The sequence below is a fragment of the Trachurus trachurus genome, assembly GCF_905171665.1.
Source record: "Trachurus trachurus genome assembly, chromosome: 18".
In the NCBI taxonomy this organism is placed as follows: domain Eukaryota; kingdom Metazoa; phylum Chordata; class Actinopteri; order Carangiformes; family Carangidae; genus Trachurus; species Trachurus trachurus.
In genome coordinates, this window is record NC_139909.1 from 25,322,679 (window position 1) to 25,348,810 (window position 26,132).

Consider the following 26,132-nt stretch of genomic DNA (forward strand, 5'->3'; position numbering starts at 1 on the left):
AGTTTTAAGTTGGATTTTTGACAGACATTCGCTCCTTCTCAATACATTAAAAATTCATAGAAAATATAAGATGTGTTCAAATACAATAAAAACAGGTGTGTCATAGAGGAGGCTTAGCCCTACCATCCTGTGTTGATTTTGAGTCAACAGGTCACATGACCTGGGAGTTATTGAGCTCTAATGCTCATATTTACAGTATAAAATATATTAAAAATTCATATAAAATAGTAAATGTGTTTAAATGCAATAAAAACAGGTGTGTGTCATAGAGGAGGCTTAGCTCTACCATCCTGTGTCGATTTTGAGCCAACAGGTCACCTGACCTAGGAGTTACTGAGCTCTAACGCCCATATTTACTGTATAAAATATATAAAAAAATTCATGTGACCTGTTGGCTCAAAATCAACACAGAATGGCAGAGGTGAGCCTCCTCTATGACACACACCAGGTTATGTTCAGAGTTTAATCATAAAATCGGATAGGGCGCCGCTGTTTCACCATGTAACTCATTTACAGCTGCGTCACCTTTACTTTGAAAGTCCAGTGGATCTGGATCAGAACGGAGCGTCTGTACAGAGGGAGAGATCAGCTGATCCGCTTTCTCTCTGAGCGTCTCCGCCGAGAGTTGTCTCCGCCTACAGATGTTCTCCTCACCCGTTGACCTGAGCGTCAGAGGTCATTAGCTATAGCCTATATTTTACTTTTATATACAGTCACCACTGATAGAAGTTGTTCGCTCGCAGCAGGACAGATAATCAGATGGATAATCGGTAAAGTTAATAATTTCACTTAATGTGGCCGTGAATAAATTAATTCCGATGTGTCGCCTGTTATATTTCAGTGTTGCCCAAACTCAAATCTTGAATAAGTTTCCGCTGTTTTCACATTTAAAAAGGTCTTTGTTTATGAGATTTGCTTGTACCTAGCTGCAGCAGCACCTAAAAAAAACCTCACTGTAACCTATCCAGCCTCGCTTCCAATGAAACACACACTCGTGTTATAATTGCGATCAGTGAAATATTTAACAATATAAAACACAATTTAAAATGACAGTTGATGTTGCTCCTAGTTTAAATGGATAAAGCTTCATATTTAAAAGTAGCGCAAGAGCTGTCAGAAAAATTAAAAGCAGCCTCCTCTCGTCGTATTTGCAGCAACACTGTTGCTTCAGGCTGCGATCGTGCTTTTTTTTTTTATATCGCTCATACTCTCTCCATTAAAACAATTGCACTCCTCTGGGCTGAAATCATAGAACTTAAACATCATAACAAGAACATTATTGATTACAAGCTCGGTCACCAAGAAATGTATTTTTTATTATTGTTAATTATATTGTTCTCTCTTTAGTTAACTCTTATGCTGTCATGTGTAAATCTAGCTATTGTACTGACACGTGAGCTGGAATGTCTGAATTGTCTGTTGTTCAATAAAGTTGGAAGAAAAAAAAGTAGGCTACGTCGATCCCCTCATCGTCACTTTCCCCAATTGAGTGAATTCCAGTCTTTCAATATTGGATTCACTTTTTGTTTTTCTTAGGCCTAAGCTGTGTTTTATATGCACTGACGGTGCTTTGTGCAGCTTAGGCAGTAGTAGCTACTTTTTACAAACTGCAGGTGTGTGTGTGTGTGGTGGGGAGGAGGGATGGGGGGTGGGGGTGGGGGCGGCGGCGTAGGTGAGGCGACGTACTTATCAACACGTAGGTGAGGCGACGTAGTTCAGACGTCAATTCCACACGACAGTCTCCTTTGGCTGGGTAACCGTGGCACAATCCACTCGCCATACGCGTGAAATACAACCTGCGCGTAACAACGCACGCACGCGTAACAAAGTAACCATGCGTGCACACACACGTCGCTGTGCGTCTTTCCAGTTGTTTTGACTTTGATTTCACCTCATAGTGTGTGTGTGTGTGTGTGTGTGTGTGTGTGTGTGTGTGTGTGTGTGTGTGTGTGTGTGTGGTCTGAAAATGTATTTAACAAGAACTCCACAGGAATCACAGGGTGTGTGTTTGTGCAGCAGCAACTGTGTAGTAGTGTTTCAGATCCTTTGTACACATTATATCCATCGATCAGCATGAGTGGTGTTTGATATAAAAGCCGCCGTTCAACAAAGTGATGTTTGGAGCGGAGCCTGGGAAACATGGGTTTGTAGTAACCACAGTTTGACGATAGTGAGGTTGACACCCTTTTAGCTGCTGCGATGCCGGTGGGACGACATCTCCTCGCTCCTCCACAGTGTTGTTTTTCTCCAAAGTGTTTACAGTTTGAAACGCAATCATCACTCCAACTCTTTGATACCACGGCCTACACCCTCTTAATTATGTCAGCTACTTGTGGTTTATAGTGTACAACACCATTTATGTTCTGCATAAAGATGTTTTATTGAAAGGAAACAGAAGAGTCTCATTGATTCCTCTGGTATTTATTTTGCTTAAAGCCCAGATCATCTCTACTGTGTTTGTGTTAGCTTTGCAGAAATGATGGATGTTTTCATACTTGGTGTGTAACAGAACTGTCAGTCTGGATTTGCATCTTCCTGACTTTCCTGTCACCATCAGTTTTCACATAAATGCGAAATATATTAAGACTTGGAGACGTGGCAGCTAATGTAACAGACAAAACAATCAGGCCTTCAGCTACGGGGGTCCCTTTGTGTGAAATCCAGTGTTCTGAATGAACTTTGCATGATATTTCAGTCTGGCGCTGAATCCACAGTCAACTCTCCAAAGGTTTTGATGAGGTTCTGTAAAGAATCAGCCAACACAGGAAAGGGAATGGGGTCAGAGCGGCATCCAAGAGCTACAGTGACCTCACAGTTCATCTGGCTGAAAACTGCAACAGGCTTAAATCAAAGATAAGAAGTTTAACTGTGTGGCCAATATGGATCCCACTCAGACTTTAACCGGATGTTCGGGAAATGTCCTAAATTGTGTTTTAAACTAGTTCAAGCCCTTCTACTTACATGTCGCTACTGGTGAAAGTTCAGCAGGGTGTTTACTATGAGAAAACCACCTGCTGGAGGAGTAGAGGAGGATGCAGAGACTTTCACAAATGACTGTACAGGAAGGCACTCCTGTTTCTCTAGTTATTTATCAGGGTTATTACATTTTTCATGACCCTGGGGGACCTTGCAGCAAAACCTCGCTAATCAGCCGTGGGATGTGACGTGCGCTCCGACAGGCTGAATGATGTCCCGTACGATTCGTGCTTGCAATTTGTAAAGCACTTTGTAATATTGGCTGTAAGAAAGGGGAGGTGGAACTAATAAATCAGTCTTAATACGCAAAAGTTTAGGCAGCAGCAGTGTTGAGTCTGGGAGGACTCTGGCATCTGGAGGCCTTGTGGAATCTTAATGGTGTCCGTGTGTGTAGGATGCAGGGTGGGAACGCTGTGTGTGTGTGAGAGAGAGAGAGAGCAGCAAATGCGTCTTACTAACACCAGACTATTTATTTTAGCTGCGTGTCAGTCAGTCCACGGAGTGCAGTATAATATAGGAAGTGGGTGGAGTTATCCATTTTTCATTCTGCACTAAACTGACAACACAAGTCATAACTAATCTTTTCATTCTCTCCATCTTATCGTCAGGCATTGTCTTATCGCTCGGCAGGAAGACGGGTCCCCGGCTCTGGTCTAGAAGAAAGATAGTGTTTTATACAAGGGTGCATGTGTGTGTGTGTGTGTGTGTGTGTGCAATGTGCATGAAGATAGAAATAGAGTCTGTAGGTCTATCTATGTATGGACCAGTTTCAATCACACTTTAAGATTGCAGTTAACAGAGAAGTGTGGATTTGGATCAGTGCTTCAGCTTGTAGCTCCAGGTTCAGGTAATGATTGAGTTGATTTGGAGCAGTTGATGGTCAGGGTTAGGCTTAGGAATGTGTGTGTATATAAAGTCCGCACAAGTAGATATGTTCAAGTGTGTTTGTGTCTGAAGGCCGACGCCTTGGTAGGCATCCTGTTTTTGTAGAAACTCAACCAGTGTATCCTTGAATCCCAGGTCGGTTCTGTAATTGCACAGTGCAGCAGCAGGGAGAAGATCCAGAAATGGGTCAGAGAGCAGAGTGAGATAGAGACGGGGATGATTATGGCTCCAGTGGTTTTGGTTTTTCGTCTCACAGCTGAACAGACAAATTGTTGAGAGGCAACAAGTTATCCCACACGAGGGAATTCGAGGCAGTCGCTGACAGAAACAGTTCATTTCCATTGTTTAGATTGATCACAGAGAAGTTAAATTGCATTGTGTTTCCCTGGCAACAGCATATTTGCGAACACAATTACAATTTCTCAAGAGTACCATATATTTTCAAATAAAAAAACATCTTATTAGAATTATTCTCAATATGTTTGTTCTCATCGTTTCAATATTCAGATTTACATTTTCTGGCTGTATCTAACGACTTTTCCCAGGTTGTAGATGCCTGGGACACTGTGTCATAAAACCCAGACAGATAATAGCTGCTGCAGACAAAACATAGTGTCTATAAGTGCTTCCTTTTTTCTTTTTTTTTTTGCATTAGGCGTTCCCCACAGAGATGTGGCTCCTCCACATTAATAGATATTGCAGAACAGCCTGACTTTTATTGTCCCCCATGATGAAACCAGGGTCAGAGTTTGATAAAAGCAGGGGAATGAAGTATTTCATCACTTTAAAACAACACTGGCCAGTCAAAAGGGGCTGATGAGTCAAAACAAGGTTGTTAATGATGTTCCAAAGGGGCGGTGCACATATTTGTAGTGTATTTAATTTAGTCCCTGTTGACCCGTTGATGTAATTAATTGAAAGGAGCCATTTTTACAGCTGTTGGTTTTAGAGTTGAGTGAGAAGGTAAACAGCAGTGTGGCAATACACAGGTCAGTGACAAATACGTGTTGGCAAGATGAGCAATTCAAAAATGTCTTTTTAAAAGCATGTTGGTTTGTATTCATGTTATTTTTATTTCATTTAATTTCTCCCGCTAATCAGTGAAGTAAAAAAGTAAGAGTGTGGGGGATATTTTTCGCACTACGGTTGCAAAAAAAATCTCAGTCAAAACATTTTTTTTTTTGCTGTAACCCCTGCACTTGACATTGGGTTGCATCACGTCATTGACCTGTCCTGTTAAGGATGCACACAGATACAAATTTTTTTTTTTTTTATTATATTTTTGGGGCTTTTAATGCCTTTAATTGATAGCACAGTCGAGAGAGAGAGAGGGAATGACACACAGGAAAGCACTGCCCGATACAGGATTTGAACCGGGGCCGCCTGCAGTGAGGACTATAGTCTCAACGTGGGGCGGCAGCTCTACCAAGTGAGCTAAACGCCTCCCTCCAAAAAGATTTTGACAGAGATTGGAAAAAAGGAGAGAGAGAGAAAAAACGTGTCAGACAGTCATTGGTAACAGTATCAGTATGTGGGCAGGTGTCCTCCAGCCTTTTGCCTGATTGAGTCCAAGGAGAGGCGGTGACGTGACGTCACCTGAGGCTGACCGGGCTGCTGGCATCCACCCAGAGAGCCGTCTGCTTTCCAGCACCTACTGTATTTTTTGCTGGAGCGCGTCTCTCTTCCTTTACCCCCGTGGTGAGGTACTGCTCCATCTGTGCCGTAGCTTTGGTCCAGGAGAGTCTTCCTCCAAACTGCTACAACGTTACCACATAAATATCCGGTCGCTTACAATGATCCCAAGCAGCCAGGAGGATACAGAACAAAATGTAACGTCACTTCCAGTTTCTAACTGATGAGTGACATGAGATTAAACTGTAAAAGCTCTTTCATCAATTGGTCCAATCAGGGAAAAACATAAATCCTGTATTCAGTCTTCAGTGTTATGTCATCAGCTCTAGTGCAAATTGTTATTTTATGAAGGCAAAGCCAAGATTATATCTTAAAGGGATAGTTCAACATTTTGGCAAATTGGCCCATTGCCATAATCCCTATAGTCATAGCAGTAGGTTCGTTACCTTTACAGTAATTGTCGGTGCAAGAGAACGGCGGAGCAGAGCCCTGAGCTGCTCAGAGCTACGCTACGGAGGCTAATGGGATTTCTTGGTTTCCCTCATCAAACTCATCATATACACAATCCAACAACTCAAACGACAACAACAAAACACTCTGGTGGACAAGTTGTGACCTGCACATTCACCACGCTATGAGATAATAACAGAACGTTATGAGACAGAGTTGTTTTCGAGGTAAATTCATGCAAAAGTGCTGATGCGCGTTCCCGTCGGGGGCAGTTTTTCGGCAAGCAGTCTCTGCAATTGCCTCGAAAACAACTCTGTCTCGTAACGTTCTGTCATTATGTCATAGTGTGGTGAATGTGCAGGTCACAACTTGTCCACCAGAGCGTTTTGGAGTTGTCTATCTATCCCTTTAATCAGGATGTTGGGTAGTGAACCCAGCACCTCACTCTACCACTCAGTAACACCATAGGATGGATAGTGTAACATCAACAGAGCTGACACATGATAATAATGAGTTTACTAAGAGCACCTTCACTGGACCCATATAGTATACAGGTTACCATAATACGATTAGACTAATTACAGCCCATAGAATTAGTCTGATTTACAAAATAAAGTACGTGTGTAATTTCTGTCCTCCCCTTCTGTTCGTATACACAAGCCTAATTCTCTCTGGTTCACACATTTCTGTTTCTTTCTTCTTGTAGGGAGATAGAAAATTTTCCCTTCCTTGTAGAAAAGCACGATTATGTCAAGCCAAGAAGCAGCCACTGAGCCGGGGTATCAGGGGAAGCAGTCCCGTGTGTTTGCTTTTAAGGAAACAAATGCAGTGGAGCTCTTTTAACGAAAGCTAATTAATGTACATGCCCCTGATATATCCGAAAATCCTAATTATCTTCAAGGTTACACACCACGCTGTAGTTACCACCAGTGAGTGAGCTAGCCATTTAGTGTTTGGTGCTGAAAGGGCTCAAACACTTTGACATGGAAAATCCCAGAGACCAAAAATGTGGAAAGTAAAGAGCAGACAGTACGACGGATGAATTGGATCCAGCGTGCGTTCTGCAGGCCAATGGAAGTGGCTGCCAGTCGTCTTAGTAGTTCAATAATTTCCTCCTTCCAGACTGGAGAAATATGTCCAAGTCCCTCCATCTGCTGCTGCTGCTGCTGCTGCTGCTGCTGCTGCTGCTGCTGTGCGTGTGCATGTCTGCCTGTGATGTAAATTCATTACAAAGAGACGGAGCATGTATCTCTGTGTCCATATTGTGGCCGTGGTGTCCATGTGCACGTGCAATCTGCTGCGAGCAGACGAGCTTATTCACCAGCTTGCGTTCAGTCGACTTCCAAATCATTACTTGAAGTGTCTTTACACTTTTCTTTCAAGACAGAGTCATCAGTTCTAAACAGCAGCATCACTTCAGGGTGTAAAGAAAGTTGCAAAGTCATCGTCAGCGCTGGAGGCTGCCCACTGTGACGGACAGCTGTGGTAGCGCACACACACCAGAAACTGTCTGGAACAGCTACAGTGACAGATTACCGCTGTCTGACTGTCTCCTACCAGCACCTGGACCTCGTCCCTTCAGCTGCATCCTGCTCTTTATCTCTCACTGAGCTGGAGGACAGTTTGATCTCCCCCGTTTTTAAATAGATGCAGCTCCCGTGTCCCACAGTAAATACTCCCAACCTTCAATGCACATGAGTCATCATGCAGAGTTATTGTGGCAATGATGTATTTGCTTTTGCTATTGGACACGACAGTGCTTTGATTTGAGTTTCAGCTCTATTGCGTTGCATTCAAACATCATTTGCTTGAGGCTCAGAAAAGAGACAGAGGGAAACAGAGGGAGAGAGAAGACGACAGAAAAAGAATGAGTCTAGTAATAACAGTTGGAGCAATTGCAACATTCACAGTTTTAAATCGCTCACTCTCTTCCCTTTCACTCTCTCCTTCCCTCCCCACATTTTCATCCTGTTTTTCCAGTACCCTTATTCAATAAAACAAAACAAAACTCATCGTTTTGCAGCTGTGTGCCTCTGCCAACCAGCTGAGTTACAGGACACATGGTCACAACCTTGTCCTCCTGAGTTACAGTGGTTTATAATCACCAGAAGTGTTTTTACACTGTGTCAATTTCAATTTCAATTTAGTTTATTTGATCGGGACAATGCAGGTTAACATAGAAACACATTCACTTGTTACAAACAAGTCAATGTGACTGATACACTGCATACAGAGGTTATAGCTAATGCTAGTTTCCAACTCCCGTCCCTACTTAGGCTTTTAGTAAAAGAAAGAAAGTAAGAAAAAAGACATCAAAATGACATACCATTACAATAAAATGTACAATACATCTAAAACTATACCAAGTCATGACCCATATATAGCTCTGATCTTGTTTCAGCCAGACTTTAACATTTTTATTTAAGATCCTAATGTCCCAGGTTAGTTTTATTTCGGTCTGTAGTGAGTTCCACATCTGGGAGCTCTTCATAGAGAAGGCTGATTGTCTGAAGGTCTTACCCGAGATGCTGAAGTTGCACCTTTAACCACTAAATTCTTCTCAGTTCATCCTTTAGTCCAGTGGTTCCCGACCTATTTTGTCTTGTGTACCCTCTGAGCCAGTTTGCCATACCATGAGTCCCCCCTCACTCATACGTGTTGATATAATAATATAAAATGTAAAATCATTTCAATTTCTCTCCTTAATTTGTACAAAGATGTTTTACACGTACAGCACACACAGCTTGTATTTTAAATAATAATTCTCCTGCATTTTTGTTCTTTCTGGCTGTTTTGGTGTTTGGCGTGGCCTTGGCATGTGTCTTCACAGAGTCGTGCAGCAGGTTATTGTCTCCCGGGGGCAACCAGTTGGGACTGGAAATATGTACTTATCATCTTGGAAATAGATTAATAAATGTTTCCTACCCCCTGCAATGTGTTCGTGTACCCCCGGTTTGGAATTACTGCTTCAGTTCAAGTGGGTCTTTGTCCCAAATCTGTTAAATTCCCCTAAAGAAGTCTTGAGATACTGTACCACAGGTTTAGTCTTTAGTTGTCTTCTTCAGCCAGGTCACACCTCTGCACTACTATGTGTTTTTGGCACAAGAAGTGGAGATGCTGGGGATTGAACCCAGGACCTCATACATGCAAAGCACGCGCTCTACCACTGAGCTACATCCCCCATCAGTAAATAATCTAATTCTGTTTTAAATTGGCAGAAATACAAGATGAAACACAGAATTTTCAAACTTCCAACTGGGAGAGATAAGTGCATCCTGCAACATAGTGCCTTCGGCTCCGGCTGATGCCGACAAACAAGCATATATTATGTGGTACGTGTAAAAGTGGTACAAGTGTGTCCTCCACACAGACTGGTTCAGAGGTGGCAATCTGTGTGAAGGAAATCATTTGAACTCTGTAATGGGATGTTACACCGACCGTTCCTCAACAGAAAATGTCACTGTTCGATCTCCTGCTGAGGATAGCTGCTACCTGTGTCAGGCTGTGAAAAGTTCATACTCTATTGATGTTACACTCAATATTTCCTCAGTGTTTTTCTGCAGAAACGTCTTCTAAATATTTTGTAACTCTGACGCCATACGAGCGCGGGAGTCGGGACAGATTATTTGTTGAAAGTTCAATTAAAACGTCGTTGCATCATAAAGCAACAGCGTAGAGAAGGCACCCTGCTAACTGTTTTCAGCCAGACATTATCTTCAGATATTCTGAAATAGACTTTGATTTTCTGAATGTTGCAATTGAAAGCAACGTGTCTGCAAATAAACTTGGCTCAGCTGTTGTTTATACGAACGGTATTTCCCTCTCACATTTCTATGAGGTTGTCAAATTATAAGTGCAGTTGCCTTGTGCATGTTTTTGGCCAAATGATGACAAGAAGTGGAGATGCTGGGGATTGAACCCAGGACCTCATACATGCAAAGCATGCGCTCTACCACTGAGCTACATCCCCTCTCTTCACCACTATCATTTTAACTGTCAAAGTCCTAGTCAAGGATTCCTTCATCTGTCTCCCGTGGGAGGAACTGGTCTTGGATAGAGGAGGAATACTGCACATACACGGAAGACATAGAGCATATAAAAAAAATACAAGGTCACAATAAAAACATGTAGTAAAAATAAATAGAAGGCTACGACAATGTATTTAAAGTGCAGTATGCATACATCAGTACGATCCCATTCATAAAAGCAAAAACAGTAAAGCATCATCTGATGTGCAGCTGGCATGTGTTGAGGTTTGTGTGAAAGTTGCTGCAGAGCAAGACAACACACAGTTACTGCATCAATACAAGCTGAAATACTGAGAGTATGCAAACTACAAAACTGAACAAGTCTAGTGGGCCTCATCACTTTTTGGCCGTCAGACCAGGCTGTCCTAAACGATTTATCTAGCAACTATTTTTTCGACTAGTCGATTACTGTAGTCAAAAAATGTATTTTTTATTTTCTGGTTGACAATTTTTAATTCATAAAAACACTGTGGTAGGCCTTCTCTGTTTTGCAAAGGCTGCAGATGACCAAGTCATCTGGTTTCTCTTTAAAATATTTCCACACTTTTGATGTCTTTGACCGTTTTTTTGGCTGTTTCATGATGCCACTGCTGCCTTTTTCTCCGTCTGAATCACTTAGACCTGGAGCCTCAGACATTTCCTTCCACTTCTCTTTGTGAACGTTAACGTCTGCTGTGTGTTTTTGCGTAAGTGACGTAATCGACAACAACTCGACGGAAACACACAGAAATGAACCATAGCATTAGCGGTAGCAACAAGCCGCGCCGCGCTCAGAGATGACATCATCCAGGTCAGAGGTTAGTAGGTCAACCTACAGACCCCGGATGTTGATAACAGGTCACCCCGGACTCAGAGGGGAATAGCACGAGCGTATCATAACAAAATATTGGTGAAATGAATGAGTCTGGCGGTGGATAATGTGTTATTTAGAGGCTGCATTCCGCTGCCCCGTGTACTCACATTATATGGATAGACGCGGCTCTCGGCTGGAGCTAATTTTGTCGCAACGACTCGTAATGACACCAAACTTATCTGGGTGAGTAAATGATCGTATTTTATGCTAGAAATAAGGCCCAGAATGTAAAAAACGGTAATTATCCTTTAAGTAGGGACAGCCCTACATACTGTATTACATGAACCTTTTCCTAATGAAGAACTGAAGTCCAAAACTCCGTCTTCATAAGTTGTTTGTGATGGACAGTGCAGGATTCTTTGGTGAGTTGGTGGTGTGATGTGCCTGTCATTTATGGTGTGACAGACCAGGAGATAAGTGTCACAACTCTCTCTCAGAAGATAAGATACTGTTTTTTTTCCGACATAAAACTTTTGTCATTTCCCACAGACACACATTGACAGCTGTTCTTTTTTTTCGCACACCTGTTTGTGTTTCCCTTCTTGATCCCACCAACCTCCTCCGTGCCGGCAGCAGAGACAAGATGGTGGGCTACCAGAGAGGAGAGAGGAGGTGTGCGTGACTGAAAAATTATAATCCATAACGTACTTGTGCTGACAGCGAGACTCTCCCTTCACCTTTATGTCACACTTTTGAATTGAACCGTACAAGTCAGAGGGCGATGCGTGTTCTTACCTGTGTTCCTGTAAATGTGAGATATCCTTGAGAGCAGTGTAGCCTCTAGTCTGTTTAGTCAACATCTTCCTCCTCACTATGTTTTTTCACTTCTCCTTCAAAAGTATACTTCTAGAAAACTTCCCTCTACATTTCTGATGCACAAAACACAATAAACAACTCAAATAATACATTTCCGTATCTGTATGCTCAGTACAGTGACTGTGCATTCCTTTTGTGCACTTCTTTGTGTTGATCTTCACTGGTTTTCTACAGACTATTTCTGTTTGTATTTCTGTATTTGTGTTTTTTAACCCTTGGCTCTCCTGTCAGCATTGCAGTATTATGACGCGTGTCTTCTCAAAGATCAACTCAGACGGCTGCCACGTCCTCCTCCTCATATTTTGACAAAACACTCATTCGAATAGTTCCCGTCTCTTTCCTATCACCTCTCAGCTTTGTCAAAGCGTTTATTTCATTTAAATACCTAGTTTGCAAATCCCTCTCCAAGTGACAACGCTGTCATTCCATCCTCGTATATTTAGCCCCTAAATCCAGCTTTCAAACCACGCTCTTTATTCTGTGTAAACACCGTAAACACCACGACTGTTTTTCAGATTGCTTGTGGAATTGGGTGCATCATCCCCTCATTGATCTCCCCTCCATCCACGCACCCGTCTGTCTCGCGTCAATAACCTCCTTTATTGCATCTCTATTTAGCTCTGAGCTTCAAGGTAAACAGTTCCTCACACACACATCCTGGCTTTGTCGGATGGTGTGTTGCTCCAGAAAGGTTTGCAGCTGCTTCAAGTGGTAGTTTGGGGTTGTTTTTTTCCGAAGTGGGTGGGTGTGTGTGAGGTAGCGATGCATAATCAATACATTACCTTGCCTTCCAGTTAGGAGAATACACACCTGAAAACCTCTAAACAGACATGAGAAACCTCACACAACCCCATGAAAATAAAAAATAAAAACCATCCTTTGATAAAGCCACGGCCACTTTAGCATACTGTGCTACCATTGAAGCACTTCCTGATACCTTATTGTGCGTTTATGGCAAATCCTCACTTTATTTCCTCTCATCTAACACTAAAGAAGCCTGTCGTGGCGTCTAAAGATGGAGATGCTGGGGATTGATCCCAGGACCTCATACATGCGAAGCATGCGCTCTACCACTGAGCTACATCCCCTCCTCCAGCACATCACTATGTTGCACTTTTAAATGAACAGATACAGTAGCCGAGAGTCTCTCCTCTGTGGTGATGGACCTGGGGCCTATACTACGAATTTAACATACTCAGGGTATCAATGCTTATACAGTAGTTCATGGGATTAAAAATTTTAGAAATCGCTGCTCGATCATTATGGGATGGCTGATAGCTCTGTAGGAATCACATTATACTGTTAAACTGGCCTATTGCTCACATGTAATTTTGTGGTGTGTATGTGATGCAGAGAGTTAGGCGTGTGAATATTGCACATAAGTGTCAAAAAAAAAAAAAACCTTGATGGTGAGAGGATCCTGAGTGTTCAGGGACCGACAGACCCCCTGCATTTTTAGTTTTTAGATTTACATCTCTAAGAGCGATGCGTTTTATATCTATCTAACTATCTATATCGATCCCTCTGTGTGTGTGTGGAGGGGGGCGGGGGGTTCATAAGTTTTATTTTAAGTTTTTATCGGAGGGACTGACAAACCTCTGTCAGCTCATCGAACTGTGTCGTGCGCTCACTGTCCCACTAACAACAGTGATGTCATTTTCCAAGAGAATGATTGGCCAGGAGGCGGAGCTACCTGGAGATCTCAATCTGGAACATAACCTGCTCCAGACCGTGTTAGCCGTTAAGCATCAGTTACCGTGGAGATGTATCCTGGTAAGAAGTGAACCACCGTCGTAGTACGGAAAACCCAGAGTTAGCCCTGAAGTTACAGTTAACATGGTGGGTTCTTGATAACAGCGAAATGTTCTCACAAATTTTTAATCCTTCTTTCTGATTTTCAATAACTCAATATTTACAGGTAGATTTTGAAGAGAATTACCGGTAATCAGATACGTGCAACATCTGGTCATTAATTATCATTCCTGACCTGTGCTCCATTTTCAAAACACAAAATATGCTGTAAATGTAGTGTATTCAGTGTGTGAACGTAAACATCTACCAGGCTCACACCTCTTTGTTCTTTACTTTTTAGAACATTTTATTGAACTACATTAATGTTAAATATAGTTGATTTCCATTGTGGCTACAGAGTCTGAATAATAAGAAAAAGAAATAAATAAGCGACTCTAACTTGTTCAGACAGGATTTGCTTTGATTTATGGAGAGACAATCTAAATGTTAATGCTGCATCCGTGTTGTCTATCATTTGATTTAATGTTGCAATTTTAATATAATTACTGGTGCTGTTATTACAAGCCATACAAGTGGCAATCATCTCACCTTGACGGTTTACCACAGAGCTATCTGTCGTTTCAGATCTGTAGTGTGGGAGGGAAATAAATCAGAGGATGTTGTTGTTCCAAATGACTGTAATTTCACATTTAAACGCTATAATTAGTGTATTACCGATGGATGTGTTTGATTGTTGAAGTAACATTCTAACTGACACTAAAACAATTGTTCATAAAACATTGCTGGTGGAGACAGCTCCTCTTTAATGCTGTGTTTGTTTTGCCTGGGACCTCCGAGCTCTCGGTCTAAGTCATGGACAAACAGATCCAGTGTGTGTGTGTGTGTGTGTGTGTGTGTGTGTGTGTGTGTGTGTGTGTGTGTGTGTGTGTTTTTTCACAGGATCTGTTCTTACTGGTATGTTTATTTGGTTACAAGTAAGTGACTCATCAATATCTCAATTTGCGCCTTTTTCTTTTCTTGTACTGCATGTGTCTGCTTGTGTGTGTGTGTGTGTGTGTTGTGTGTTGTGTGTGTGTGTGTGTGTGGTCCTTACCAACATAATTTTTCTTCTGTATAATTTTCACTTTTATTTTAATCATACCCCTGCATCACAGGCTCTGCCGTGCTCCATCAAAGCATTACAGAGAGAGATGAGAGGACTTTCTCCCCTCTCCTTCTCTTCTCTCTCCAGCTCCTTAATTACTTTCTCCTCCTCCTCCGCCTCCCTTTCCCCTCTTTTCCTTCGTCTCTTTTCAGGAGGCGAAAGAAAAGAAACTCTATGCCATGTTTTTTTGGCTCCAACTTTCCCTCTCCTCCCTCGTACTTTGCCGACGTCCTGTGAAGTGTCCCATTTCCTCCCCGCTTTCATCTTGTTCTTGCTGTATCTCCTTTGTATTACCACAGATTTATGATGTATTAACCCAGATTTATTGTACTCCGCTGCCGTAACCACTTTTGGATTTTTCTAGAAGTGGATCTGCTCAGATTAAAAGTAGTTCTCTGTTGAATAAAAACGCTCCTGTCATTGCAGTTAAAAGGCAGGCTGCGTGGGGAATTTGTTTCAGAGTTTACAAAGTTTATGATGTTTAAAGCCCCAGTATGTAACTTATTTGGCTTTTTATTAGCAAAAATCAACTATTGATTTCATAAATACATATTTCACTGAAGTGGAATCACACCCGCATACAAATGAAAGCTTTCTGGTACCTTAGAATGAGTTGTTACAAGTCGTTACAAATATACAAGGGGGGGCGCACCGAACCGAGGCGGCCATGTTGCATCGCCATTTTTTATGTTGAGTGGCAGCGTGACCGTAGGTAACCACGGAAACTCAGCGGAGCTGTCGGCTCGGGGAGAAAGTTTTCCAGGTAGCGCCTGTTAAAACTGTCACCACTGTGTAGTGTGAGGAAGGACGGAGGCACTGGTGTTGCATTCAGGTACAGTCAGGCAGACGGCCGTCGGCAAACCAACCGGATGTCATTTTACTCCACGAGAGAAAGACGGTAAAGCGTGGGTCAGGTAAACAATACAACATCACCATGACAACATATTGTCACACCTGTATTGTTTTGCCTCGTGCTGGCGGACCACTTGTTTACATAGACGCTTGTTCATCCTGTTACATGCAGCGTCTGTTGTCTGTCTGACATCTGCCCGATTTCACGTGAATGCAACATCAAGAATACGTTCTGATATGCAACCGCACCACTAGATGGGAGTAATTCCTACATATTATACCTTTAAAACATGCAGTTTACTCATGAAATGAAGTCACATTTAGCAGTGTGAGTGAAGGCCGTGTAGAGCAGCATGTAAAGGTAACAAAGATGAGAGATAACTGAGCGGTACGAACTGTACACACTGACAGGAGCCTGGCTTCAGTCTTTACACTCTATATCCGGTCACAATTGAATAGACATGTTGCCAAGGCGGTGGGTGTTCTGTATTGTGTAATCATATTAACTGTTATATAGCCTGCAGTGTGTACTGTATGCCTTTTCATCTGTGTGACTGCCACTTTGAACACGTTATGCTCTTTTTGTTTCAAAGTGTTTTTCCCATTTTCCTCGTCGCCTCCTGCGGAACACTTAAGCCATCCCACACCCCACACACTTGGATCAGCACACATCTTCCACAAAAAAAAAAAAAAAAACGTTTTAAGTCGCAAAGCAAAGTGACTCTGAAAATGTGTGGCCCCTTGAGAGGAGGATTATAATCCACTGTCTGACAGCCAAGAATTATAAAAGGGTAAAACAAGTCTTCATCCCGAGGTCTCGCAGCGAGTCTAATAGCAGTGTTGCAATAATAATGTCAAACTTCGCTGACGCCCAGAGAAAAACTTATGGGCTCAGTTGTCCCCGTCCTCCTCTGGGTGTTAAGATTTACAGAGCAGAAACTTTGAAGCGTCCTCAAGTTTGGCAGCGAATGTGTTTTTAGTACAGTAACTGAGGTCATGAGGCCAGTGGAGGATAACGTCCCAGCAACTGGAGCCCGAAAAATGAGACTAAAGCCTCAAATTGCTATGATAAGATTTACACTGTGCTCCAAGTATCATTTCCCCCCTAATAATGTATCGCATTTATATTTACATTTACAAATTTGGCAGATAGTTTTATCAAAAGGGACCTATAATCCAGGGACATCAGAGGAACTTGGCACTAGGTAGCACATTTATGTTTGTTCCATGCATCAACAGTTCTCAGTAAGTTGTAGTTGGACATGTTTGGGTGTGAGAGGTGTGAAGAGAGGATATGAGATAGAGAGACGTTCCTCCTCTGATAGCATCTGCAGCTTGTTCCACCACAGATGAGAACAGTCTGTGCTGAGGTCGACCTGTGTGCTGGGCCGGTAATAACAGAAGAGTTGATTGGAGGAGCCACTGTGGTGAAGGTTGTAGTTGAAGTAGATGGTGTAGTAGAGGCTGTAGTTTTTAGAGAACCACTACAGTTGCAGACAAACCAGTCAAAAACAAACTTCTTCCACTACCTCACAACCAGCCACAGTGCTTCACTGAGCTGTGACACTGAATATGAATAACCATGCCTTGTGTCACTGTAAGATTTTATACAGTTGGAACTTTGCTATTGATCTAATTGGTTTTTGGTTTTAAACAGATGTGTGTTGGTACGTTGAGCCAGTCCAGCTGTTTTCCATTGTTTTCTGTCTCTATGCTGCAGCTAGTCGGATACTGGCCTCGGCCTTTACATTAAAGGGATAGTTCAAGATTTTGGCAAATTGGCCGATTGCCATAATCCTATATCTTTAGGAGTAGGTTTGTTACCTTTAATTGTCGGTGCAAGCTACTTTTAGATCGGCGGAGCAGAGCTACGCTTTGGAGCTACGCTTTGGAGGCTAATGGGATTTCTTGGGTTCCCTCATCAAACTCATCAAATACACAATCCAACAACTCCACAACACTCTGGTGGACAAGTTGTGACCTGCGCATTCACCACAATGTGTAATAATGATGGAACAATATGAGACAGAGTTATTTTCGAGGCAAATGAAGAGACTGCTTGCCGAAAAAGTGCCCCCGACAGGAACGCGCATCAGCTGTTTTGCATGAATCTACCTCGAAAACAACTCCTCAAATGTTGAACTATCCCTTTAACCGACGAATTTCACTGGCATTGATTTTCTCATCTTGAAACAAAATCCTCAGTCGTCCCACTGTGGAGCGAGGCTTCAGCTGTCAGAGTAAAACAAATCAGATGGATATATTTCAGAGTTAGTCTTTTCAGTGTGAAATGATCTCTCTTCTTTCTCAACTCGACGGGGAAAGCTGAAGTTTGATTTCATCATTGTGATTCAGAATCGCTGTCTCCTCTTCAAAAGATTTCAATATTTTAATAAAGTCAACATGATAAGTATTACTGGAAGTAATGAAAGACGGTATTGATGGTATTTGTGATCAGCTCGGTGCAGCGAACTCCACTGTGAACTCAACTCCCAGAGGATGTTAATAAACACCATTCCTACATTTTTGTGTAATTAGTTGTGTGTAAAAACCACTTTCCAGCAGACTGTTCCTCCTCAGCTTTGATTACAGCAGCACACCTGCAGTCACTCAACCCGGGGTCGCCCTCTCCCTCTCCGTCTCTTTCATCCACCTCTTTTTTTCCGTCACAGTCAGCGCCATCACTTTAGTGTGTGGTTAGTAAAAGTGCACCGAGGTGGTCAGGAGGAAACCCCACCTAGAACTGCTGACACACGAGCACACACCCACCCACAGAGCGGAAGAACCCCCCCCCCCCCACACACACACACACACACACACACAATTGGATAATTTGGCTCAAAAACGTTCTGCTTGAATGAGTTTTCCATGTCGGCGTTTAATTTATTGGTCGATAAATATGGTTTCATGCGATCGGGGACGTCGAGATGCATGAAAATCGGGAGCGCGTGTTTTTCATCTCGCCACCCACACACATGCTGCCAAGGTCAGGCTGTTCACACGTCTGTGTGACGTTGGCAGAGCAGCAGGTGATCATACAGATGGAGACCGGCATCACTCTTCACACCAGGATATGGAACTTATTAGTTCCACGCTGAGAAGTGGCTGCTCGCTCTCGCATCACGCTCACCATTTTCCTTCATCTAACCCCGTCAGAGCATCTTGTTTATCTGTCACTACGTCTTTTAATCCTCTCTGTGCTACCTGTTTAACCAGAAAACAAACGTCTCAGATCTGCAGTGACGCCGCCCTTTTTATTTTTTATTTTTTTGTCTCCCGTATGTCACACGGAACAACAGACGGTTGGTAGAAGAAGGAGCAGGGAGTGAGTAAAAGAAAAGGGCCCTTCAGGCTGAGATGAGTTCACAGCTATTAAACACTCTGTGTCCACCTGGCTCCGTCTGCCACTAATGCTGCTCCGTCAATCATCCCCCTCCTCTGCCTTCATCACCTCTCTCTCCAAACTAAAAAAGATTGGAGGCTGAAAATTGTATTTCTAGATCTGACAGTCTGAAGTATTGTGAGATCGCTCTAGTGGAAAATTCAAGGCAAAGTGAAACTTTTTTTTTTTTTTTTTGCATGAAGGCCCACGGATCAAATAGGAGAGTCAAACCTTATTGACATTGTAACCCGTCTTCATCACAGTGATATTGAGCAAGACCATGACTCGGACTTTCACCTCTAATCATCAATGAATTCACCTCATGTGACAAAATACAACAGGATGGTTAAAACATTCTTTATCCATCCATCTGAGCATGAATCATCTGTTTGTCCTATTTCCTTGATTTTACTTTGTGATGAAGCAAAAAGACACAAACCTGCTCAGTCTGTTTTATCAGCACAGCACAGTAATTAAACTCATCCCCCCCCTAAATTCAAATTTCTGTTCCTTCTGCCTCAGGTTAGTTTGTATCTGGTGCGTCTCTCTCATCTCGGCTTTCAAGCCTCTTAAGTAAAACACAAGGTCGTCCTCCCCGTCTCGTTTGAGAGGTTTGTTATTCTCTGTCCCCTCTGCAGTCTCAGCCTTGCTCCCGTTTCTTCCACCCACCATATTCGTTTCTTTTCTACTTTCACTCACAGTCACATGTGCTCGTGGTCTTTTGTTTTGGTAACATATCAGTACATTATATATATACGTGTGGGAATCACTACGAGAGTGAAATTAAATTGATTCCTTCACGTTTGTAGCTATAAATCTAACTGTGGTACTGTGATTTTTTTAATGTTTTGTATCAGATGTATTTCCTGGTCATAGTTCCCTCTCCTCTGTGGTGTGGCTCCATGAATCCCGTCTGCAGAGCTCCTCTCATCCTCCGTCCTCTTGTCTTTTTCAAGTGCTTCAAAGAAGTCACCCAGCTGCCATCGTGGAGTCTCTGTGTCCTTCTCCTCCGTCGCGCCCTCTCCTGTTTCCACATTCTGCTTGAAACGCAGCAGCAGCAGATCTCCCGATGTGACTCTGCTCTCTGTCTGCTGGCCATACTCATTATAACACGATTTATTTGCATTAACATGGTTTGCAGCTCGTCTTCCCCCAAAATCCCAAATTTACTTTTTTTTTTTCTCTCTTTCTCTTTAGTATCAGTTTGGTCTCAGGACAGATTTGTGGTAGACTGCAGGAAACATCTTATTAGCAGCATAATTTATAAGGAGGAACACGGAGGGATTTTATTGGTGTTGATTAATGTATTATTTCATTTTTTGGTTTTGGACTTTACACAGAATCAGATGTAGCAAATGAGTTTGCCCTTTTTCACCTTTTCTAACTTATTTCTCAGTGTAGATCTGCTCTTGTTCTTCCTCCTCCTCCTCTAGTGGTGACAGCCAAGTGATAACAGCTCTGTTGTTGCCCCCATCGTCCTCTTTGCCTTTCCCAGCGTCTGTCTGCTTTAATTGTCTCCATGACCGCGCGGCTCGAGCTGATTCGACTGCGAGGCAATTAGGTCACGCAGCCGCTGGTGTGTCGAGTGCCTGTGTTTCAGACCAGATGATCAATGTCCTGCTTGTCACAGTCTAAAACTACATCAATGAGCTATTCATCATTAATGCTGTGACAGACAAGGACAGAGTGTGTGCGCTGTCAGCGTCGCTCCGTGTGTGAAATATGGATGTCGGAGGGAATTTCCACAGACAGACATTCATCTGTGCCTCCTTCATGTTTCTGTAGACTTTGAAGTTGGTGTCAGGGGGAGGCATTAGGTTGATATTTGTATTGCTTCATCCCCATAATAAATTGACACATTGGTGCCAAGTAGCAATATTTTTGTTTGTGTTACATAAGCCGAGATTCTTGGTAATTTACTAATCACAAGAAAGTCATCTTGGAAAACTTGCCTTACATAATAATTCAATTACGTGAATGTTGAAAGATAATTCTGCTTATTTCAACTGGGGTCTCTGTGTTTGGTAGCAACAAGTTCCTTGCTAATACATTTACATGTATTTTTAACAATATAACCAGAGGCATGAATAGAATAGTAAGTACAGGAGTGCTTTACTTCCAATATTGCAGTGAAAATAACAACAATGCACTGATAAAAATGTGCAACAGTTAAAGGGATACTTCACCCAAAATCGACAATTCACTAATTTTCACTGTCATGCCAACGAAGGGTTGAGAGAACTTTCAGAGTTATAAAAACGCTTTTGGAGTTCGGGGGGGGGGGGGGGTCCAGCTGGCAACGGATTTTCATATAAATTCACTTTTTAATGGTCCAAAACACACACTATGAAACATCCAAATACCTCCATACTGCTCGTCCATACTGACCCAAGTGTCCTGAAGCCGCCACATGAAAAAGTTGTTCGGAAAAAAAATATTTGATCTCTGTTTTTATCCTTGTTGTAGCAGTAGCTCCCAGTGGAGATGTTGATGTTTGTGTGCATGCGCGAGATTTGCTGGGAGACAAACATTTGTCTTGGTAAACCATGGACGTAAACACAGAAGAACATCTCGCAGCAAACCGCACACATGCGCACAAACATCAACAGAGCCACTGGGAGCTACTGCTACAACAAGGCTGAAAACAGAGATCAAATTTTTTTTTTTCCTTCATTGGCATGACGGTGAGTAGAAAATTGAGAGGCACCTGGCTGCAGGCCTCCGCTGTGAGGTCGCTTCCGGTGCAGGCTCCACTGTCAGGACGCCTCCACTGTCAGGACGGTCAGGACGGGAAGTACGGACTTTTTTGGGGGGCGGGGGGCGGGGCAGGGGGGAGTGAGGAAGTTTAATGTCGATTGCATCCGCCATTTAAACCGAGTGACACCAGCGTGTCAGTCAATGTCCAGAGGAGCGCCGGTGAGTTGCTGATTTTGCGTACACAGAGTAAGTAAATACATGATTTCTTGTGCTCTTCATCAATATCGGTGCCGTAAAATAGTAACGTTATAGAAGTCATTAATGATGCAAATTACTGGATGTTACATGTCGGTTTGTGTTGTCGTTTTGAAGTTAGATAACGCCAAAGTTAGCTTTCTCCAATGGCGGTTAGCATCAACACCGTAAGTTCTCAGGGACCCTTTTTTTTAATGTGTCATGTGTTTGTTTTTGATACTTGAGTACATTTTGCTTCTAACATAACCTACTAGATTAAGTGTCTTGTTATAGCCACTGTCACTTAACTACGTTTTTGAATGCTGGACATTAACCCGCACTGCAGCATTTTCTTGGTCATTATTAATTCTTCTACAGAAGTAAGGCCTCATTTACACTACCTGGTGCAAGTGGCCATTTTACCTGTAAGCAAAGACAATCTAAGTTTGCAGGCTGTATTAATTAATTTGAATTGAAGTTCACGTACTATCATTCAAACACTTGATGCATTTTATATCCTTTTTAGATGCATCATTCAATCATCCTGCGTGATGGAAAGCCTGCAGTGGAACGCTGCACAACATGCTGCCGTCAGTTTCACTGCCCCCTTTGCCCCAAAGGCATGTTCAAGCCAAGCCAACCAGCCAGTGGTAATTGGAAATATAATGCTTATGTTGCCTGATAATGATTTCTTAAACCTCAGGACCCCCAGCACCTGATATGCCTACACAGCATCATCCTGCAGTAGCTGGAACATCTCAGCAGCTCCATGTGCTCCCCACTGACCCAAACACAAGTAGGTGTTTTTTTTTTTTGGTTGTTTTTTAAAAATCAACACAAAATAGTATTGGCAAGATTTTATGTTAATTCCTTTTTTTGATAGACACTAATGCCTGTGGACCACATTGTGAAACGATCACAAAAAGTGAGAATGTGAGACCATGCCGATCATCATGGTCCTTCAAGCTTCATCCTGCCCAAGAGCAGCTGGTATGTGTTCTTGAAAAAAACAGCTGTGTGATATATTAGACAGATACGTGCTTCTCATCTTGACGCCCTACCACCCATGTTCCTATGTTTATAAATTTAAATATGCTTGCTATGATTTTTTTTTTCTTCTTCAACAATCAGCTTAAATACGTATTGGACACTGACAACCAAGCGGGCGAGCTCATTGTAAAAACAAGAAAAAGTTGCCTGACCCGAGCTGACTTCTGGGGGCTTGGATTGAACAAGGAAATGGAATCAACCGTGAGTTAACATTTGAACCCATTTTAATTGTGAGCTAATCATGTTTGTATGTCACTGCCAAGTTTTTGTTTTTTGTTTGGTTTGCAGATAGGAAATGCGTGCTTTGAAGTTATTGAGAAAATTGCTCAATCACAGGTATAAAACATAAATATTGTTTTCGTAGTATACTTTTCCTTTTTATATTTTATGGGTATTTGCTCACATTTGAAATGTATTACACAGGGGAAAACCATTTTTGTTGCTGACCTCTATGTTGTACCAACCTGGCGAAAACCAACATTGTGTGATCCACTTGCAAGCTTACCTGTAAGTGCAACTTATCCTACTGAATTTTATTCAGATTATATTTCTTGTGTATTTTACCTGTTTGCTTTTGAACTTTTCCTTTGTATTAGAATGATGCTTCAATCAGAGATGCCATTGTCATTCCTGTGTGGCAACCTGGGCATTTCCTGCTCTCTGTAAGTAGTGATGCTTACTGTAACAGGTGGTTTGCATGTCACAGAAAATTTATATCAAATATTAACAAAAGTATCTTCATTTTCTATTGCAGTGCTGTTGTTGTATTGTGTTGTGCTGCACTTTCACACAATGTTGAGTTCAAATGTCACTAACTACAATTACAGGTTTTGAAACCAGTACAGAGAGAAATAGTCTTTCTTGACTCCAAATGTGCTGAAGCACCATTAGGATTTGGTGATAAGGAGATGAGGGAGCTGATGAGGTCACTAACAAAAACTTTTTTTGTGTGTGCTTTTTGGAGTTCATGTTCCAAAGCTGTTCTAAAGAGTTCCATATTTAGTTTTTTAACCAGGTCATGTTCAGATCTGTGTGACAGCCTTTTTATGGTGCAACATAAGTACAATTGTAGTTTTGTGTATCAAATCATGCTTATAAATCTTATATTAGTTTTACAGATTTACCAACATTAACGTATTTCATACAATTGAGTCAAGAAACTGGCACCATAAAAAAGCCTTTTGAAATAATGTGTGGAGTGTGACTGCATGGAAAGGGATGCATGGATGGTCTGTCCTGAATCGGAACCAGTGATGCATGTGAAAAGAGCCCATATTTATCATTATATTTACTATTATTTATCTTTTTAATGCAACTGTTTTAGAAACCTTTCCCAGTCACTAAATCCTGGCAACTGGACAGAGAAAACTGGATTACAAATTCAGGTAAGAGTATAAAGTATGTATATATTAATAGTTGAATACTTAAATACTGTAAAACACTGTAAAACAATAATTACATAATTGACTTCTTTCTGATATCTAGGGTTTTCCACGACAACCATACGGGATTGACTGTGGCATCTTCATGTTGATGGTATTAATTATTTGTGCAATTCTGTGTGCGTTACAGATATCAGCATTAAACTAAAATTACTATGTTTTATTCCTAGAATGCCTTTTACACCACACTGGATGCTCCCTATGACTTTTCTATTGTAAGTTCATTCATGGAATCAAAGTAAGCTCAAAATTACAACAACAAAACATTTATTATGACATGGTGTGAGGCTTTTGTTTTTTTATCTTCACTTTTCAGATGGACATGCCACTTTTGCGACAGTGGTGGTGTATCATCCTTATGGAAAACTTTGACCTTGGAAGGTGAGACTGCAAAGATTTTGATATTGACTTGAAATTGTTGCAAGAAATGTTTTATTTATTTCTATTGTTTAATCATTTTTGAGCCATGGAAAGCTGTTCGCCCACTGGACAGATGCATCAAAAGCCCTCCTGCGAGGTGAGGTGCCACCAGTGTTTAGGCTGATGAAAAGGAAGGTGGATGACATAACTGAGGTCAGATTTAAATTTTGTTTGAGTTCCATCTGAGTTTTTCTTTTGTTTCAGGTCAGAAACCAGCATTTCTATTTCCCTATTTTTTTTTACCAATCTTTTTTCCAATTTTACTGCAATTGTGGGGTCGCTTTAAAGAACATGCCATTCACAAGTTGAGGTTAGACCTTCTGTCTGCAGTTTAAAAATAAAGTGTCTAGATCATGCATGATTGCATGATCTCTAATATGTCGAGGAGGGCACTGCTGGATCTTTTCTTTTTTTCTTTTTGGAGCTTGTGTTTTGAATATTACAACTGATCATTTTGCCTATATATTTTCAGGATGAAGAGCAGCAGGCTGAGGTCTCAGTCAGACCTGCCGACAAGGACACACCAGTGGAATGGGTAAGCTTTTTCACAGTATCTATTGGTCAGATACTGTTGGTGCAGCAGCTATGGTACAGACATCTTTCTGTCTTTTCCATAGGACTCGGTTGAAGATCGTATTCTCCATGATTGCAGACATGCAGCAGAGTGGGTTGAGGCCAATGAACAATTGTTCTCTGCCAAAGTGGGCCTGCCTGATATTCTGTGCATGGGGGAGGAGAACCAGGCTGAGGCTGCTCTGCAGTATGGGAGGATTTGGACAGAACAACTGGACGACGATGAGAAGGAATCCATCCTGGAGCCCTTCAAATTTACATTTTTCTCCACTGAGGACATGTGGACATTTTGTGAAGAAATTATGGACAAAAGAAACTGTTTGGCCTACTGTGAATGTCCCACAGATGTGTGACTTGTGTTCTGGAAATAAAGGGCTACAGAACATTGATCATGTTGTGACTTGGTGTTTTTTTTAATGTTTTTTCTCTTTGATCACTTAATAATTCACTTGGATTATACTGTAGATATCAAGAGGGTTGTATCTAGTGGTACTTAGGTGTTCCAGCAGCACAAGAACATTAGCATAGACATAGAACCAAACTATTTGAAACTATTCGAAATTTATGGTGGTTATGAATAAAAATACAGAATGATACAACAGAAAAACAAATTGAAGAAAAAAAAAGTAAAACAGCAGTGCAATAAAGTCAAAGTTAAATGATATTGAAAAGCCAGTCAAGTAATAGTACACAATAAAACTTATAGGCCTATGACAGCTTATGAGATGTTGGCTTATGAATATGAGTAATAACTTAAATTTGTGCACTGACCTATGTTATTCCTGCCCTACATTGTTTTCATTGATCAACTATTTTGGCCTCTTTTCAAGATCCTAAGCTTTATAGTAGGCCACAAAGACAATTGAGCCCCGATTATCACCCACCGTTTGTTTTTCATAATGATAAGTTGTACAGTTAAGCAGCGCAGTGTATGCTATAGATTCTA

General features: G+C 41.8%; 2 protein-coding genes across 5 annotated transcripts in view; both read left to right on the plus strand.

Moving 5' to 3' along the window:
- m1ap (meiosis 1 associated protein) overlaps positions 1-26,132 on the plus strand; it is a gene marked incomplete at both ends in the record, with an annotated part of 50,269 nt that overhangs the window by 10,465 nt on the left and 13,672 nt on the right. The gene's annotated exons all lie outside the window — the stretch shown is intronic.
- Positions 22,583-25,575, plus strand: LOC311001752 (uncharacterized protein). 4 transcript variants are annotated; one of them, XM_083992878.1, is made up of 12 exons: positions 22,583-22,691; positions 22,833-22,952; positions 23,040-23,087; positions 23,175-23,258; positions 23,348-23,413; positions 24,076-24,136; positions 24,237-24,287; positions 24,364-24,408; positions 24,510-24,574; positions 24,658-24,766; positions 25,086-25,148; positions 25,231-25,575. In XM_083992878.1, exons 3-12 carry the CDS (start codon positions 23,047-23,049, stop codon positions 25,537-25,539), a joined length of 894 nt encoding a protein of 297 aa, XP_083849004.1. In that variant the 5' UTR covers positions 22,583-22,691; positions 22,833-22,952; positions 23,040-23,046; the 3' UTR covers positions 25,540-25,575. The 4 variants fall into 4 exon arrangements, with proteins under 4 accessions (XP_083849004.1, XP_083849007.1, XP_083849005.1 ...); XM_083992881.1 differs by lacking the exons at positions 22,583-22,691; positions 22,833-22,952 and adding an exon at positions 23,579-23,741 and having other exon boundaries at positions 23,061-23,087; positions 23,175-23,413; XM_083992879.1 differs by lacking the exons at positions 22,583-22,691; positions 22,833-22,952 and having other exon boundaries at positions 23,061-23,087; positions 23,175-23,741.

Excerpts from the sequence above, each read along its gene's own strand:
- LOC311001752 (XM_083992878.1), top strand. The coding sequence starts at position 23,047 with ATGCGTGCTTTGAAGTTATTGAGAAAATTGCTCAATCACAG. Across the intron at positions 23,088-23,174 it reads AGAAAATTGCTCAATCACAG|GGGAAAACCATTTTTGTTGC; the intron begins GTATAAAACATA and ends TGTATTACACAG. Across the intron at positions 25,149-25,230 it reads AGGACACACCAGTGGAATGG|GACTCGGTTGAAGATCGTAT; the intron begins GTAAGCTTTTTC and ends TCTTTTCCATAG.